The sequence below is a fragment of the Rhinoderma darwinii genome, chromosome 7 (assembly GCF_050947455.1).
Source record: "Rhinoderma darwinii isolate aRhiDar2 chromosome 7, aRhiDar2.hap1, whole genome shotgun sequence".
Classification (NCBI taxonomy): domain Eukaryota; kingdom Metazoa; phylum Chordata; class Amphibia; order Anura; family Rhinodermatidae; genus Rhinoderma; species Rhinoderma darwinii.
The window spans coordinates 866,745-887,023 of record NC_134693.1 but is presented as its reverse complement, the minus strand read 5'-3'; the positions used below and the strand labels follow the sequence as shown (position 1 = coordinate 887,023).

General features: G+C 40.7%; 1 protein-coding gene across 2 annotated transcripts in view; it reads left to right on the top strand.

Annotated features, from left to right (window-relative positions):
* LOC142657511 (vitamin D3 hydroxylase-associated protein-like) overlaps nucleotides 1–20,279 on the top strand; it is a 124,964-nt gene that overhangs the window by 51,820 nt on the left and 52,865 nt on the right. For both annotated transcript variants that reach the window (XM_075832547.1, XM_075832546.1), the window contains exons 5-8: nucleotides 7,566–7,772; nucleotides 15,296–15,336; nucleotides 15,808–15,932; nucleotides 16,121–16,246. In XM_075832547.1, coding sequence (XP_075688662.1) covers nucleotides 7,566–7,772; nucleotides 15,296–15,336; nucleotides 15,808–15,932; nucleotides 16,121–16,246 — 499 coding nt within the window. The remainder of the gene's footprint in view (nucleotides 1–7,565; nucleotides 7,773–15,295; nucleotides 15,337–15,807; nucleotides 15,933–16,120; nucleotides 16,247–20,279) is intronic.

Below are 20,279 nucleotides of genomic sequence, written 5' to 3'. Positions count from 1 at the left end.
ACAGGCATGGTATCCAACGCAGCACGGCACTAGATCAGGATACAATTAATAGGATACAGGAACAGGAACACTGGGAGCAGGAAACACTAAGGGGCCATATGCAAGACAGACTAGGAATACACAACAAAGCTCAGGCATAGAACTAGGGGGCTGGACCCCTCTTACAGTACAGAGTACTCACGGGTCAAGGTTCATGAACAAGATCAGATGCGAGCTCTGCTGATTTAAGAGCTGGTATGAGCACACTACGGGATACTTCTGTGGTGAGTAGACGCGAGCGCTGGCTTCTCCTGAGGAGGAGGCAGGGGCCAGCGCTTGCCAACTCGTGGCTGCGGCTGTCAGGGGGAGAACGGAGCTGACAGCCTGCAGCCTCGGACATTACAGTATCACCCCTCTTACGCCCCTCTTCTTGTGACCATAGCGGAAAATAAACTTTTGCAGAAGAGCAGGAGCATTGAGGTTCCCCTCTGGCTCCCAAGACCTCTCTTCAGGACCAAATCCCCTCCAATCCACAAAATAAAAGGTCTTTCTGCTCACTCTTTTGGTGTCTAGGACCTCTTGAACCTCAATGGTGTCTGAAGGGCCGCTGGCGACAACCACAGGGCTAGGAGTCTTGGTGTAGCTGTTCAGGACCACTGGCTTCAGGTGGGATACATGGAAGGAGTTGGGGATCTTGAGGGTAGGAGGCAGCTGAAGCTTATAGGCGACAGGGTTGATCTGTTGTAGAATCTCGAATGGTCCGAGGAACCTGGGAGCAAACTTGCAGTACGGCACCTTCAGTCGAATGTTCCTGGAGGACAGCCAGACCTTTGTGCCAGGAAGAAACAGAGGTGGTTCTCTTCTCCTTGTGTTCGCCCTCCGTTTCATATGGTCAACTGCCAGCAGGATGGAGGATCGAGTCTGCCGCCAAATATGTAGAAAGTTCCTAAAAGCCGCGTCAGCAGTTGGTACCTTGGATGAATCAGGAACCGGGAGAGGTATTCGTGGGTGTTGGCCAAGCACTATGAAGAACGGAGTGTTCTTAGTGGACTCGCTGGTATGATTGGTGTAGGAGAATTCAGCCCACGGAAGCAACTGCACCCAGTCATCAAGCTGCCTAGAGACGAAGTGACGCAGGTAGTTCTCCAAGATTTGATTGATCCTCTTGACCTGTCCATTGGACTGAGGATGGTAGGAAAAGTGCAACTTCACACCTAGAAATCCACAGAGGGCTCTCCAGAACCTCGAGGTGAACTGAACCCCCCGATCAGACACAATATGCTGTGGCAAGCCGTGCAGGCGGAAGATGTGTTGGATAAACAGCTTGGCCAGTTGAGGAGCAGATGGAAGACTGGTCAGAGGAACGAAGTGGGCCATTTTGAAAATCGATCCACCCAGACAGTACTGCATTCGGCAGAGAGAGGCAGGTCAGTAACAAAGTCCATAGCTATATGCTGCCAGGGAGCATCGGGCACAGTCAATGGCTGGAGCAGACCAGCGGGTCTGGAGTGAGCGACCTTGTTAGCTTCACACACAGGGCAGGAGGAAACAAAGTCCATGACATCTTTGGGCAGGGTGGGCCACCATAAATGACAGGCAATCAAATGCCGTGTCTTACGGATCCCCGCGTGACCTGCCAGTCTAGAGGCGTGTCCCCAGCGGAGGATTCTCCTTCAGTCAGCCATGCGCACAAAAGTCCTCCCTGGGGGGATGTCCCCAATTTGCAGTGGCTTGACTGAGACAATACAGGATGGGTCGATAATGTTCTGGGGCATCTCCATGGTGTCTTCTGTGTCAAAAGACCTGGACAAGGCATTGGCCCTCACATTCTTGTCAGCCGGGCAATAATGTAACTCAAACTGGAACCTGGCAAAGAACAGTGACCACCTGGCCTGACGAGGATTCAGCCGTTGGGCTGTCTGGAGGTAGGTGAGGTTCTTGCGGTCCGTAAAAATCAGGATGGGGTGAGCTGCGCCCTCTAGTAGATGTCTCCACTCCTCCATAGCCAATTTGATGAGAAAAGCTTAGAGAAATATCCACATACCCTAGACTTGCCCTTGGAACCTCTTTGGAACATGAGTGCACCAGCACCGACAGAGGATGCGTCCACCTCCAATGAGAACTGTAGAGAGACATCCAGTTGATGGAGGATAGAGGCTGACGTGAAGGCACTCTTCAGTCTATTGAATGCGGACTCTGCCTCAGGAGTTCACATCTTGGCGTTCATGCCCTTCTTGGTGAGGTTAGAGATAGGAGATGTCAGTGAAGAGAAGTTTGGGATGAACTGTCTGTAAAAATTGGCGAATTCCAGAAAGCGCTGTATGGCCCTCAAGTCTTGAGGGCGTGGCCATTCCAGGATGGACTTTACCTTTTCAGGATCCATCTTGAGACCTCTATTCGAGATGATGTAGCCCAGGAAGGGTAGAGCATCTATCTCAAATATGCACTTCTCCAATTTGGCGTACAGATGATTCTCCCTTAACCGCAGCAAGACTTGACGGACATGCTTCTGATGAGTCATAGGATCTGGAGAAAAAATCAAGATGTCATCAAGATAGACCACAACACAAACATAGAGGAGGTTACGGAAAATGTAATTGACAAACTCCTGGAAGACCGCGGGAGATTTACACAGGCCGGAGGGCATTACTAGATACTCATAGTGTCCATCACGGGTGTTAAATGCCGTCTTCCATTCATCACCCTGGCGAATCCGGATTAGGTTGTAAGCCCCACGCATGTCTAACTTGGAAAAAATCTTGGCACCTCGTATACGGTCAAATAATTCTGAGATCCATAACAAAGGATACTTATTTTTCACTGTGATCTGGTTGAGACCTCGGTAGTCGACACAAGGACACAGGGAACCATCCTTCTTTTTGGCGAAGAAGAACCCGGCTCCTGCCGGGGAGGAAGACTTGCGTATGAAGCCCCGCTCCAAGTTCTCTCTAACATAGTCGGACATAGACAGAGTCTCTGGCAGAGAGAGAGGATATACCCTGCCACGGGGAATGGAAGCACCAGGAACCAGCTCGATAGGACAGTCATACGCCCGATGTGGGGGCAATGTCTCCGCCTCTTTCTTGCTGAAGACGTCCGCAAATGAAGCAAAATGACTAGGCAATCCTGCCAGTGACTGAGGCAGAGGAGGCTGAGCTGAACTAATCTGTCCCGGGCAACGATTGTGACACTCGGGGCCCCACTGGAGAACCTCTCCAGAGTTCCATTCCAGTACTGGGGCATGCAATCGGAGCCAAGGCAGGCCCAGCAGCACAGGGTCAACGGCTTTGGGTAGGACATAGAACGACAGCAGTTCAGAGTGGAGAGCCCCTACTTGGAGCCTCAGTGGTTTGGTCACAGCAATAACTGGGTCTGGCAGGGGTAGACCATCCACTGAAGCAATTGTCAACGGGCTCCTAATAGGGGTGGTAGGCAATTGAAGATGGTCCACCAAGTCTCTACGGACGAAATTTGCAGCGGGTCCAGATGCAGAGACCTGATGCGTTCTCTCGCCGGACACTATGGTCATGGGTAAGGACAATTTGGATGGAAGTCCTTTTTTACCCAGGGTTGTCACTCCTAGCAACCCTAGGCTTTGGGGCTTTTGGGGGCACAGGCGCACAAGATGGCCACCGAGGCCACAATATAGACAGAGTCCCGAAGTGCGTCTGCGTTGTCTCTCCTGGGTGGATAGCTTACCCCGGTCCATCATCAGACTCCTTAGGGGGATCAACATCTGACGACAGCAGGGGTTGCTGCAAAGTAGGTACCAGACTAGGAAGGCCTCCCACCAGACGAACCTCTTGGAGGCGTTCTCGGATCCGCATATCAATCCGGGCGGACAGAAGGATGAGGTCATCCAAGGTAGATGGCAGGTCTCGAGCGGCAAGTTCGTCCTTAATTTTAGGAGACAGTCCATTCCAGAATGCAGCTACCAGGGCCTAATTGTTCCATGTGAGCTCTCCCACCAGGGCGCGGAAGTGGATGCGTACTCGCTCACGGAGGTGTGTCCTTGGCGTAGTTTAATCAAAGAAGCCGCTGCAGGTGAGACCCGTCCAGGCTCCTCAAACACTATTCGAAAAGTCCGGAGAAAGGCTTGGAAGTCACGGGTCCCTGGTCCTTGTCTCTCCCAGATAGGGTTCACCCATGCAAGGGCCTTGCCAGTGAGGAAAGAGATGATGAAAGTGACCATTGCGCAATCAAATGAAAATGTCCTAGAATACAGGCTGAAGTGGATCTGGCACTGGTACCTGCGTCTCCATCATAGCGGTCCAGAAGTGGCAAAGAAAAACGCGGGTCGACACTGCCAGGAGGTGTAGTCTGAGGAGCAACACTGCCAGGAGATGTAGTAGGAGGAACGGCAGCTCGTGCCTCCTGCTGATGTACGAGAATGTTCAAATCCTGGAGGAGTTGGTCCTGTCGAGATTGGAGGTCCAGCAAATCCGCCCGCATCTCCTGTGACGTCGTCATGATCTTGGATCGACCAGCGGGGTCCATGGCCTGAGCTTACTGTCACAAAGGGTTTGTGGACCCACTGGGCTGTACTGCCTTGGCGGTATGGCAGCTGGCCAACAGGACGTAGGTCAAAGTCTATAGTTTGTATAGGGTACCTGTGGCAGCTTGGACAGTAGCAAGGCAGGCTTGGCAAGAACTTGGCAGCAGGTGGACATCAGGTGTGGAGAAGCAGAACAGGCGTGGTATCCAACGAAGCACGGCACTAGATCAGGATACAAGTAATAGGATACAGGAACAGGAACACTGGGAGCAGGAAACATAACAAAGCGCAGGCATAGAACTAGGGGGCTGGACCCCTCTTATAGTCCAGAGTACTCACGGGTCAAGGTTCATGAACGAGGTCCGGTGCTCACGCTGCCCCTTTAAGAGCGGGCACGCGCATGCGAGCTCACCCTACGGGATCCGGCTGTGTTAAGTAGACGCGAGCGCTGGCTTCTCCTGAGGAGGAGGCTGGGGCCAGCGCTTGCCGACTTGTGGCTGCGGCTGTCAGGGGGAGAACGGAGCTGACAGCCCGCAGCCATGGACATTACACCTACCCACCCATGATACTTCAAATTTATGTAATCTAGTAGTTTCTAATTGAATGGTTGCTAAGATGGGTTCATAATTAGCGTGATATAGAGATTTATGTTGGTGTCCTAATGGTACCCAGATATTTGATGCCGTCTTCCTGCCAGTCAAAGGGATATTTGTTTTTAAGGTAATGAAATGTCGATAAGGGAAGATTTAACGGTAGTATTTGGGTCTATTGGGTATTACGTTTATACAAGGAGCCGCCCATATGTTTGAACGCATTTTAAAGCAGATTTCAGAGATTCTGCTGGGGATGATAATGAAAGTATAATATCATCCGCATATAATGATTGAGTATGGGTTCTATTTCCGATTCATATCCCATGGATGTTCGCATGTGTTCCTAAAAGTTGTGCGAATAGTTCCATGGATTGGATAAACACTAGTGGGGATAAAGGACATCCTTGTCTAGTGTCATTGGTCATTTGAAAATGATCGGACAGCCCACCATTAATGTAGACCTTAGCGGAAGGATTTGAGTATAGTGCCTTAATAGCTGTAAGTATGGCCCCGTTAAAACCCATTATTTCGAGAGTGGAAAAAGCATATGCCCAATGAATGCGGTCAAAAGCTTTTTCCGCATCGAGAGCTAACATAAGCGATGGAGTAGGTGACTGTTCAATATGATGTCATAAATTCAGCACTCCGAGTATTGTCTGAAGCCGGTCTGCCCTGTACATATCCTACTTGATCCTCTCCACTCAATGACGCCAAAAGAGGGGCAAGTCTTGTAGCTAAAATCTTTGCATAAAGCTTGACCTCTCTATTCAATAATGAAATAGGGCGAAAATTCTGGGGAACATCCATGGGTTTGCCGGGTTTTGGAATAATTACAATTAAAGCAGATTGGTTTTCTGCTGACAGTTCCAGATGACATAGCTTTCTGAAAAAATCTGCTCATAAGGAGTTACAATGCCCTGTAGGGACTTATAATACATATTGGAGAGCCCATCTGGACCAGGGGATTTATCATTAGGTAGTTGCTGGATTGCAGTAGAAATTTCTGCCTCCAGTATTGGGGAATTTAGGCTAGATAATTGTCCCTCCGAGAGTGCAGGTAAGGTCAGGTTTCGAAGAAAATTCTGAATGTCCACCTCAGATGGATGAGGAGAGAAGGAGTCCATATTTAAGTGTTAGAGTGATGAGTAAAAGTTCTTAAATTGATTGGCTATGTCTCTAGGGTGTGTTTGTTTTATAAGTTTATGATTGTTGATTTGTTTTTATTTGTCTTTTTTTTTTGCTCCAGCTCAGGCTGGAGCTGAATATGCATAATTGTAACACTGCTAGTATATACCTGAGCATAAACGTTGTCATGTGAAAAAAACAATAAAAAAACGAATGAACGTAAAGTAACTGAGACTTCATGAGATCACATCCAAGTTAATTACACTAGACTACAAATCCCATCATCCTCTTTAGACAAGAATAAATATTGGGATGCACTCCTCGATTTGTTGGTGTGGTGCTAGTAGGGTAGGGACGAAAATCCCACGATATAAGGAAAGACAACCCCAACACACACAAAAAAGCACAAAGGAAATCAAGATGCAAATTATATCTAAGTTTTATTGCAACCGCAACAAAAATTGGTAGTATTTTTAATAGTACGCGACTTAATAGGACGTTTCGGCCGAACCTCTGCCTTTGTCACTGTCGCTTATGTTGAGTGTCACTAAGTATGGGATGTCCGCTGGATCTGCCCTGTGTGTCCACAATCAAGTCCACGGATCAAGTCACGTACTATTAAAAATACTACCAATTTTTGTTGCGGTTGCAATAAAACTTTGATATAATTTGCATCTTGATTTCCTTTGTGCTTTTTTGTGTGTGCTGGGGTTGTCTTCCTCCTTTCCTCTTCAGACATACATGACCCATGGCCTTCACACAGCATCCTCCTCTTCATTAGATGCCTCCTCCTTGCTCCTTCTATCTTGTGTGTGTCTCCAGTCTTCTATGTCGTCTTCATGTTTTCTGAGGTGACCTCCTCTCCTTGGTTATTGTCTTCATTGAGCTGAGTCTTCTCATATCATTAAGCCTTAAGGTCCTATTACATAGTCCGACGTGAGGAGACCGCTCGTTGATCGGCGCTTGTTTTCTCCATTCACAAGGATCTAGTGTGGGGATGATCGCTCCTTACTATGATCGCTCCTTACTATGATCGCTCCTTACTATGATCGCTCGTTACTATGATCGCTCGTTACTACGATCGCTCGATCCCTTACATTTCTATCATGTCGGCAGCGCATTATTTACACACCAAGAGGTCCTGACAACAACGATAAAAGTTTCTGCATTTAAATCGATTCAATGAGCTCGTTGTTTACACTGGGTAATTATGGGGAATGAGCCTTCTGTAAGCGCTCGTTTGCCTGATAATTGACCCGCTTAGAAGGGCCTTTGGTGCGGTCCCAGCTCTATAGTCCTCAATTGTACGACACATGGGGTGTTGGCGTCTTAGTACAAGGATAATTATGACCCTGTCCATCTTTCCCTTTCAGCTATGAAACCAGTAACCCAATATATGGACTCACATTAAACCCCCATAATAAAGCCAAGGCGGCCGCAGGCTCCTCCGGGGGGGAAGGGGCGTTGATTGGCAGTGGAGGTTCCATTCTTGGCATTGGAAGTGACCTTGGTGGCAGCGTCCGTCTCCCGGCCAGCTTCTGTGGGATCGCTGGATTTAAGCCAACTCCAAATAGACTAAGGTGAGAACCATTCATGTACACAGTATACAGGAAATATACACATACAGTATACAGGAAATATACAGGAAATATACACATACAGTATACAGGAAATATACAGGAAATATACACATACAGTATACAGGAAATATACACATGCAGTATACAGGAAATATACACATACAGTATACAGGAAATATACACATACAGTATACAGGAAATATACAGGAAATATACACATACAGGAAATATACACATACAGTATACAGGAAATATACACATACAATATACACATACAGTATACAGGAAATATACACATACAGTATACAGGAAATATACAGGAAATATACACATACAGTATACAGGAAATATACAGGAAATATACACATACAGTATACAGGAAATATACAGGAAATATACACATACAGTATACAGGAAATATACACATACAGTATACAGGAAATATACACATACAATATACAGGAAATATACACATACAGTATACAGGAAATATACACATACAGTATACAGGAAATATACACATACAGTATACAGGAAATATACACATACAATATACAGGAAATATACAGGAAATATACACATACAGTATACAGGAAATATACAGGAAATATACACATGCAGTATACAGGAAATATACACATGCAGTATACAGGAAATATACACATGCAGTATACAGGAAATATACACATACAGTATACAGGAAATATACAGGAAATATACACATACAGTATACAGGAAATATACACATACAGTATACAGGAAATATACACATACAGTATACAGGAAATATACACATACAATATACAGGAAATATACACATACAGTATACAGGAAATATACACATACAGTATACAGGAAATATACAGGAAATATACACATGCAGTATACAGGAAATATACACATACAGTATACAGGAAATATACAGGAAATATACACATACAGTATACAGGAAATATACACATACAGTATACAGGAAATATACACATACAGTATACAGGAAATATACACATACAGTATACAGGAAATATACACATACAATATACAGGAAATATACACATACAGTATACAGAAAATATACAGGAAATATACACATACAGTATACAGGAAATATACACATACAGTATACAGGAAATATACACATACAGTATACAGGAAATATACACATACAGTATACAGGAAATATACACATACAGTATACAGGAAATATACACATACAGTATACAGGAAATATACACATACAGTATACAGGAAATATACACATACAGTATAAAGGAAATATACACATACAGTATACAGGAAATATACAGGAAATATACACATACAGTATACAGGCAATATACAGGAAATATACACATACAGTATACAGGAAATATACAGGAAATATACACATACAGTATACAGGAAATATACAGGAAATATACACATACAGTATACAGGAAATATACACATACAGTATACAGGAAATATATAGGAATTATACACATACAGTATACAGGAAATATACAGGAAATATACACATACAGTATACAGGAAATATATGGGAAATATACACATACAGTATACAGGAAATATACACATACAGTATACAGGAAATATACAGGAAATATACACATACAGTATACAGGAAATATACACATACAGTATAAAGGAAATATACACATACAGTATACAGGAAATATACAGGAAATATACACATACAGTATACAGGAAATATACAGGAAATATACACATACAATATACAGGAAATATACAGGAAATATACACATACAGTATACAGGAAATATATGGGAAATATACACATACAGTATACAGGAAATATATGGGAAATATACACATACAGTATACAGGAAATATATGGGAAATATACACATACAGTATACAGGAAATATACACATACAGTATACAGGAAATATATAGGAAATATACACATACAGTATACAGGAAATATACACATACAGTATACAGGAAATATAAAAATACAGTATACAGGAAATATATAGGAAATATACACATACAGTATACAGGAAATATACACATACAATATACAGGAAATATACAGGAAATATACACATACAGTATACAGGAAATATACAGGAAATATACACATACAGTATACAGGAAATATACACATACAGTATACAGGAAATATACACATACAGTATACAGGAAATATACACATACAGTATACAGGAAATACACACATACAGTATACAGGAAATATACACATACAGTATACAGGAAATATACACATACACTATACAGGAAATATACACATACAGTATACAGGAAATATACACATACAGTATACAGGAAATATACAGGAAATATACACATACAGTATACAGGAAATATACACATACAGTATACAGGAAATCTATAGGAAATATACACATACAGTATACAGGAAATATACACATACAGTATACAGGAAATATACACATACAGTATACAGGAAATATATAGGAAATATACAGGAAATATACACATACAGTATACAGGAAATATACACATACACTATACAGGAAATATACACATACAGTATACAGGAAATATACAGGAAATATACACATACAGTATACAGGAAATATACAGGAAATATACACATACAGTATACAGGAAATATACACATACAGTATACAGGAAATATCTAGGAAATATACACATACAGTATACAGGAAATATACACATACAGTATACAGGAAATATACACATACAGTATACAGGAAATATATAGGAAATATACACATACAGTATACAGGAAATAAACACATACAATATACAGGAAATATACAGGAAATATACACATACAGTATACAGGAAATATACAGGAAATATACACATACAGTATACAGGAAATACACAGGAAATACACACATACAGTATACAGGAAATATACACATACACTATACAGGAAATATACACATACAGTATACAGGAAATATACACATACATTATACAGGAAATATACAGGAAATATACACATACAGTATACAGGAAATATACACATACAGTATACAGGAAATATACAGGAAATATACACATACAGTATACAGGAAATATACAGGAAATATACACATACAGTATACAGGATATATACAGGAAATATACACATACAGTATACAGGAAATATATGGGAAATATACACATACATTATACAGGAAATATACACATACAGTATACAGGAAATATACACATACAGTATAAAGGAAATATACACATACAGTATACAGGAAATATACAGGAAATATACACATACAGTATACAGAAAATATACAGGAAATATACACATACAGTATACAGAAAATATACAGGAAATATACACATACAGTATACAGGAAATATATAGGAAATATACACATACAGTATACAGGAAATATATGGGAAATATACACATACAGTATACAGGAAATATATGGGAAATATACACATACAGTATACAGGAAATATACACATACAGTATACAGGAAATATATAGGAAATATACACATACAGTATACAGGAAATATACACATACAGTATACAGGAAATATAAAAATACAGTATACAGGAAATATACAGGAAATATACACATACAGTATACAGGAAATATACACATACAGTATACAGGAAATATACAGGAAATACACACATACAGTATACAGGAAATATACAGGAAATATACACATACAGTATACAGGAAATATACACATACACTATACAGGAAATATACACGTACAGTATACAGGAAATATACAGGAAATATACACATACAGTATACAGGAAATATACAGGAAATATACACATACAGTATACAGGAAATATACACATACAGTATACTGGAAATATATAGGAAATATACACATACAGTATACAGGAAATATACACATACAGTATACAGGAAATATACACATACAGTATACAGGAAATATATAGGAAATATACAGGAAATATACACATACACTATACAGGAAATATACACATACAGTATACAGGAAATATACAGGAAATATACACATACAGTATACAGGAAATATACACATACAGTATACAGGAAACATACACATACAGTATACAGGAAATATATAGGAAATATACACATACAGTATACAGGAAATATACACATACAGTATACAGGAAATATACACATACAGTATACAGGAAATATATAGGAAATATACACATACAGTATACAGGAAATATACACATACAATATACAGGAAATATACAGGAAATGTACACATACAGTATACAGGAAATATACAGGAAATATACACATACAGTATACAGGAAATATACAGGAAATACACACATACAGTATACAGGAAATATACACATACAGTATACAGGAAATATACACATACAGTATACAGGAAATATACACATACAGTATACAGGAAATATACAGGAAATATACACATACAGTATACAGGAAATATACAGGAAATATACACATACAGTATACAGGATATATACAGGAAATATACACATACAGTATACAGGAAATATACAGGAAATATACACATACAGTATACAGGAAATATATAGGAAATATACACATACAGTATACAGGAAATATACACATACAATATACAGGAAATATACACATACAGTATACCGGAAATATACAGGAAATATACACATACATTATACAAGAAATATATAGGAAATATACACATACAGTATACAGGAAATATACACATACAGTATACAGGAAATATACAGGAAATAAACACATACAGTATACAGGAAATATACAGGAAATATACACATACATTATACAGGAAATATATAGGAAATATACACATACAGTATACAGGAAATATATAGGAAATATACACATACAGTATACAGGAAATATACAGGAAATATACACATACAGTATACAGGAAATATATAGGAAATATACACATACAGTATACAGGAAATATATAGGAAATATACACATACAGTATACAGGAAATATACAGGAAATATACACATACAGTATACAGGAAATATATAGGAAGTATACACATACAGTATACAGGAAATATACAGGAAATATACACATACAGTATACAAGAAATATACAGGAAATATACACATACAGTATACAGGAAATATACAGGATATATACACATACAGTATACAGGAAATTTACAGGAAATATACACATACAGTATACAGGAAATATACAGGAAATATACACATACAATATACAGGAAATATACAGGAAATATACACATACAGTATACAAGAAATATATAGGAAATATACACATACAGTATACAGGAAATATACACATACAGTATACAGGAAATATACACATACAGTATACAGGAAATATACACATACAGTATACAGGAAATATACAGGAAATATACACATACAGTATACAGGAAATATACACATACAGTATACAGGAACTATACAGGAAATATACACATACAGTATACAGGAAATATACACATACAATATACAAAAAATATATAGGAAATATACACACACAGTATACAAGAAATATACAGGAAATATACACATACAGTATACAAGAAATATACAGGAAATATACACATACAGTATACAGGAAATATACAGGAAATATACACATACAGTATACAGGAAATATACACATACAGTATACAGGAAATATACAGGAAATATACACATACAGTATCCAGGAAATATACAGGAAATATACACATACAGTATACAGGAAATATACACATACAGTATACAGGAAATATACACATACAGTATACAGGAAATATACACATACAGTATACACTTATATATATAGAAAATACACACACATATACATACCTAAACACATACAGTATACACTCATATATACACATACAATATACACATATATATACACATACAGTATACACTCATACACACATACAGTATACACTCATATATACAAATATTATACACACATATATGCACATACATTATACACACATATACACACATACATTATACAATTATACACACACATACATTACACACACACACACACACACACACACACACACATATACATACATTATATACTCACATATACACACATACAGTATACACACGTATACACATACATTATACACATACATATAGTATACACACATATACACACATACAGTATACACACATATACACACATACAGTATACACACATATATACACACACACACACACACACACACACATACATTATATACACACATATATACACATACATTATACACACATATATACACACACATACATTATACACGCATTATACACACATATACACATACATTATACACACATATACACATACATTATACACACACATATATATACACATACATTATACACACATACATTATACACACACATACATTACACACATACATTATACACACATATACACATACATTATACACACATATACACATACGTTATACACACATATACACATACGTTATACACACATATACACACATATACACATACATTATACACACATACATTATACACACATATACACATACATTATACACACACATTATACACACACATTATATACACGCACATTATACACACACACACACACACACACATATATATACACATACATTATATACACATACATTATACACATACATTATACACACACACATATACACATACAGTACATTACACACACACACACACACACACACACACACACACACACACACACACACACATACATTATACACACACACACACATATATACACACATACATTATACACACATATATACACATACATTATACACACACATATATACACATACATTATACACACACACACACACACGCACACACACACATATACACATACATTATACACACACATATATACATATACATTATACACACACATATATACACATACATTATATACACATACATTATACACACACATACAGTATACACACACATATATACACATACATTATACACACACACATATACACATACATTACACACACATACATTATACACACATATACACATATATTATACACACACACACATATATACACATACATTATACACACACATATAAACAAACATAAATACAGAAATTGGAGAGGGCAGTTGGTGAGAATTTCGCCTCGTTCACTAATTTGCTTGTCTCTATATAAATCTGCTGCCGGTTTTTCGTTATTCGCTATAAGCAACTAGATATTTGTGCCTCCGATAATAAATGAGTGTAAAATTGCATTCTCAGCCGACCACGGCCACTTTCCTCTCCTGTTTGTTTGTTTTTGGAGTGATAAGTTGATAAATTTTCGAAATCTTAGATCACAATTGGCGCCTTTTTAGATGCAACTTTTTCTCCTGAGCAATTTTCACCAAAATCAGATGTAAACGGGGTAATAAATGTGGCCAATGTTGTTGTAGGGGGGGGGGGGTTCTCAGCTGGACGCCCTGGATCTTGAAGTTTGTGTGGCCCGGGCTGAGGAGGGTTAGTGATTGGATGTGGCGGCTGCGCTCCTTCTTATCCACTTCTCTTCATTTTGCAGCATGTTCGGAGTCCGTCCCTGTATTGATGGGATGTTTTCAGGTAACGTACATTGTGGGATGAATATCTGGCAGTGACGGCTCAGGGGACGTATACGTCAGTGTGAATTGTGACCTCAGTCAGGGGTTTCTGTTATTTAAGCAGTCCGCAATAAGTGAATTCAATAACTATAGGAGAGCGGTCAGACAGATCCACCGCACCTGAAGAACAGAGTCATCCACAGTTAATTGTACGTAACATTAATGATCTAGATCCAGTTCACACAGGTCAGTGACAGCCACAATATCGTCATACGGTGCAAGACGTGTCAATGATGAGCTGCGATACTGGACCCTGCCGATCACTGCTGACGTTTTCTCTAGAAATAAGGATGGGGTGACATGGGCTGTTGTATCCCAGCTTCCGGGTGTGAGGGGAGCAGGAGGTGTCAGTGACCATAGGGGGCGACATGTGACACGTGTCTATTACGTGGCGGGGGAATGAGTTGCACATTTTTTGTGTCTCTGATTTCAGTGGCATTTTGCATCGGGCCAATGGCGAGAGACGTGGACAGTCTGGTGCTGACCATGAAGGCTTTATGGTGCGACGAGATGTTTCATCTTGACCCAAGTGTTCCTCCAATTTATTTCAATGAGAAGGTAGTGAGATAAAATGATGTTCTATATGAAAGGGGTCCATGGGGAGGATGAGGAGAGGTGGGGGCGGGGACCCCGAGGATACAATGATGGGGCTTCCTGGACTAGATGGGGATCATTTATTGATGTAATAACGTTACTTTGACCTGTCTTTAGTATTTCCTAAACCTCCCCTGCCCTGTGTTCTGCAGACATTCTCCTCCGTCACACCTCTCCGCATTGGATACTATCAGGAGGACGGCTTTTTTCAGCCTAATCCCAGTATGAGACGAGTTCTCCTAGAGACCAAGCAGCTTCTGGAGGAGGCCGGGCACCAGGTGAGGAGGACATGGGTCATTCATGTTACAGGTTTATGTATATGGGGTTACAACACCCACATCAGACACAACATACCCGAATCAGAACTATTCACTGCTACAACACTGCTATGGTCACCACTGGGGCTGACATTGCTATGAGACTACTATGGTCATCACTGGGGCAGACATTGCTATGAGATTACTATGGTCATCACTGGGGCAGACATTGCTATGAGACTACTATGGTCATCACTGGGACAGACATTGCTGTGAGACTACTATGGTCATTACTGGGACAGACATTGCTATGAGACTACTATGGTCATCACTCGAGCAAACATTGCTATGACACTACTATGGTCATCACTGGAGCAGACACTACTATGGTCATCACGCGCAGACATTGCTGTGAGACTACTATGGTAATCACTGGGGCAGACATTGCTTTAAAACTACTATGGTCATCACTGGAGCAGACATTGCTATGAGACTACTATGATCATCACTAGGGAAGACATTGCTATGAGACTACTATGGTCCTCACTACAGCAGACATTGCTATGAGACTACTATGGTCATCACTGTACAGACATTGCTATGAGACTACTATGGTCATCACTGGAGCAGACACTACTATGAGACTACTATGGTCATCACTGGGGCAGACATTGCTATAAGACTACTATGGTCATCACTGGGGCAGACATTACTATGACACTACTATGGTCATGACTGTACAGACATTGCTATCAGACTACTATGGTCATCACTGGAGCAGACACTACTATGAGAATACTATGGTCATCACTGGGGCAGTCATTGCTATAATCAATATATAGACTCCAAACAGAGTTGTAACAAGGGCTGGGAGCTGTTTGAACCAAAACTGTCCCCCCATATCATCTAGGCGGCTCCATGATAATCCATATACCACAAAGAGACAAACAAGAGCCTTTAACACCAATATATATATATATAAAAGTTTTAATCTTTATTACACAAACACAATAAATAATTAAAATGACATAAAGAGACGACTCTAGTATAATCGGAGACCGCACCAAATATTGTTACTACCTATCATCTAGGGGTAGTTATATGAATAATTAGATACACATCTACTTCAATTTCATCATAACAGTAGTACACCATTTCTCAGAGAAATAAGAGAAAAAAGTAATATCTCCATAGATAGGAGGTTATAAGCAGGAAAAGCTGCAATACATATCATAGAAAGTAGTGATTAATTGAAAACATGACTGCTAGGTCACAAAGCTTACCCATAGGTAGAATCAGGTAAGTATGGAGGGGTGGTGTCCGCTCCGCTACATAGACCCCATACATTGCTATAAGACTACTATGGTCATCACTGGGCAGACATTACTATGACACTACTATTGTTATCACTGGACCAGACACTACTATGGTCATCACTGGAGCAGAGACTTGTATTACAATACTATGGTCATTACTGGAGCAGACACTGGTATGACACTACTATGGTCATCACTGGAGCAGACACTGGTATGACACTACTATGGTCATCACTGGAGCAGAGACTGGTATGAAAGTACTATGGCCATCACTGGAGCAGACACTACTATGGTCATCACTGGAGCAGACACTGGTATGACACTACTATGGTCATCACTGGAACAGACACTGGTATGACACTACTATGGTCATCACTGGAGCAGACAATGCTGTGACACTACTATGGTCATCACTGGAGCAGACACTACTATGGTAATCACTGGAGCAGACACTGCTGTGACACTACTATGGTCATCACTGGAACAGACACTGGTATGACACTACTATGGTCATCACTCGAGCAGACATTGATGTGACACTACTATGGTCATCACTGGAGCAGACACTACTATGGTCATCACTGGAGCAGACACTGGTATGACACTACTATGGTCATCACTGGAACAGACACTGGTATGACACTACTATAATCATCACTGGAGCAGACATTGCTATGACACTACTATGGTCATCACTGGAACAGACACTGGTATGACACTACTATAATCATCACTGGAGCAGACATTGCTATGACACTACTATGGTCATCACTGGAGCAGACACTGGTATGACACTACTATGGTTATCACTGGAGCAGACACTACTATGGTCATCACTGGAGAAGACACTGGTATGACACTACTATGGTCATCACTGGAGCAGACACTGCTGTGACACTACTATGGTCATCACTGGAGCAGACACTGCTTTGGTCATCACTGGCGCAGACACTGGTATGACACTACTATGGTCATCACAGAAATAGACATTGCTGTGACACTACTATGGTCATCAGTGGAGCAGACACTACTATGGTCATCGAAAAACCTACAAAAACCTCAAACCAAAACAATGGCATGAAAAGGGGTCCCTTAATACAAGTAGACAACCAAAAGCGAACACAAAAGGGACATAGCCCTAAGAATGATAATAAACTATATAATATAGAAAAGTAAACAATCTTTATTAGAAATGATACAACAGATATCATGGAATATAAAAACTAATGGACCAAATATAGAGATACAAACAGTGAGGTCAGATGTAAAAGACCATGAACATGCAGAGTCAGCCAACCTTGGGAAGTCAAAAACCACTCAAATAACCCACAGGGAAATGAGTGTGCACATAGAATAACAGTGCCCAGATAGATAGAGAGATATATCCTATCTATGCATATGATAAATAGAAGTGAGCTATAGACAATCCTAACACAGTACCTGGGCAGAAAAAGTAAGGCAGGGTACAGCTATGATAGTACATATAAGGACAAAGCTAAATGTCATGTAGAAATCTAATGCCGACACATACCCTGAGACATGATGGGGAGCGGAACAGACGACCCAGAAGGAAGGATGAAAGAACGCCTCGACGCACGTTTCGCCAAGCAGACCGGCTTCGTCAGGAGGCTAGGTGACCTAAAACTAAGGGGGCTTATATGGAGATAGGCTATGGTTAGCCTCAGCTGTGACGGGCGCAAATCGGCGCTAGATACGCCCACCGAACGACACTCACATCCCGGGACGCGCCGCACGTCAGATGACCAGGCGTCGCATGATGACCTCATCTGAGAGTCACCATGGCAACGTCAGACGCTAGGCGGCACTCCCGGGTGTGGGTCGCACAGCGCATGCGCAACCAGCGTCTGTGCACATACCACGGCTAAGGAAACCAAAGTAACAATATAATCGGATATATGATTGTATGCGCTGGATATTTTTAGTGTATGACATATATTAATTCTTATGTACCTTTTTTATGTACCTCTTTCGAATCCTTGGCCAGTCTTACCCTTTTTGGGTCATTTATTATATTAGCCCCACTCTTGTCATTCATTTACCTGTCCCGTCCTTGTTACTTTGGTTTCCTTAGCCGTGGTATGTGCACAGACGCTGGTTGCGCATGCGCTGTGCGACCCACACCCGGGAGTGCCGCCTAGCGTCTGACGTTGCCATGGTGACTCTCAGATGAGGTCATCATGCGACGCCTGGTCATCTGACGTGCGGCGCGTCCCGGGATGTGAGTGTCGTTCGGTGGGCGTATCTAGCGCCGATTTGCGCCCGTCACAGCTGAGGCTAACCATAGCCTATCTCCATATAAGCCCCCTTAGTTTTAGGTCACCTAGCCTCCTGACGAAGCCGGTCTGCTTGGCGAAACGCGCGTCGAGGCGTTCTTTCATCCTTCCTTCTGGGTCGTCTGTTCCGCTCCCCATCATGTCTCAGGGTATGTGTCGGCATTAGATTTCTACATGACATTTAGCTTTGTCCTTATATGTACTATCATAGCTGTACCCTGCCTTACTTTTTCTGCCCAGGTACTGTGTTAGGATTGTCTATAGCTCACTTCTATTTATCATATGCATAGATAGGATATATCTCTCTATCTATCTGGGCACTGTTATTCTATGTGCACACTCATTTCCCTGTGGGTTATTTGAGTGGTTTTTGACTTCCCAAGGTTGGCTGACTCTGCATGTTCATGAACTAGAAGGAGATAGAAAAAACACAAAGCGCACAAT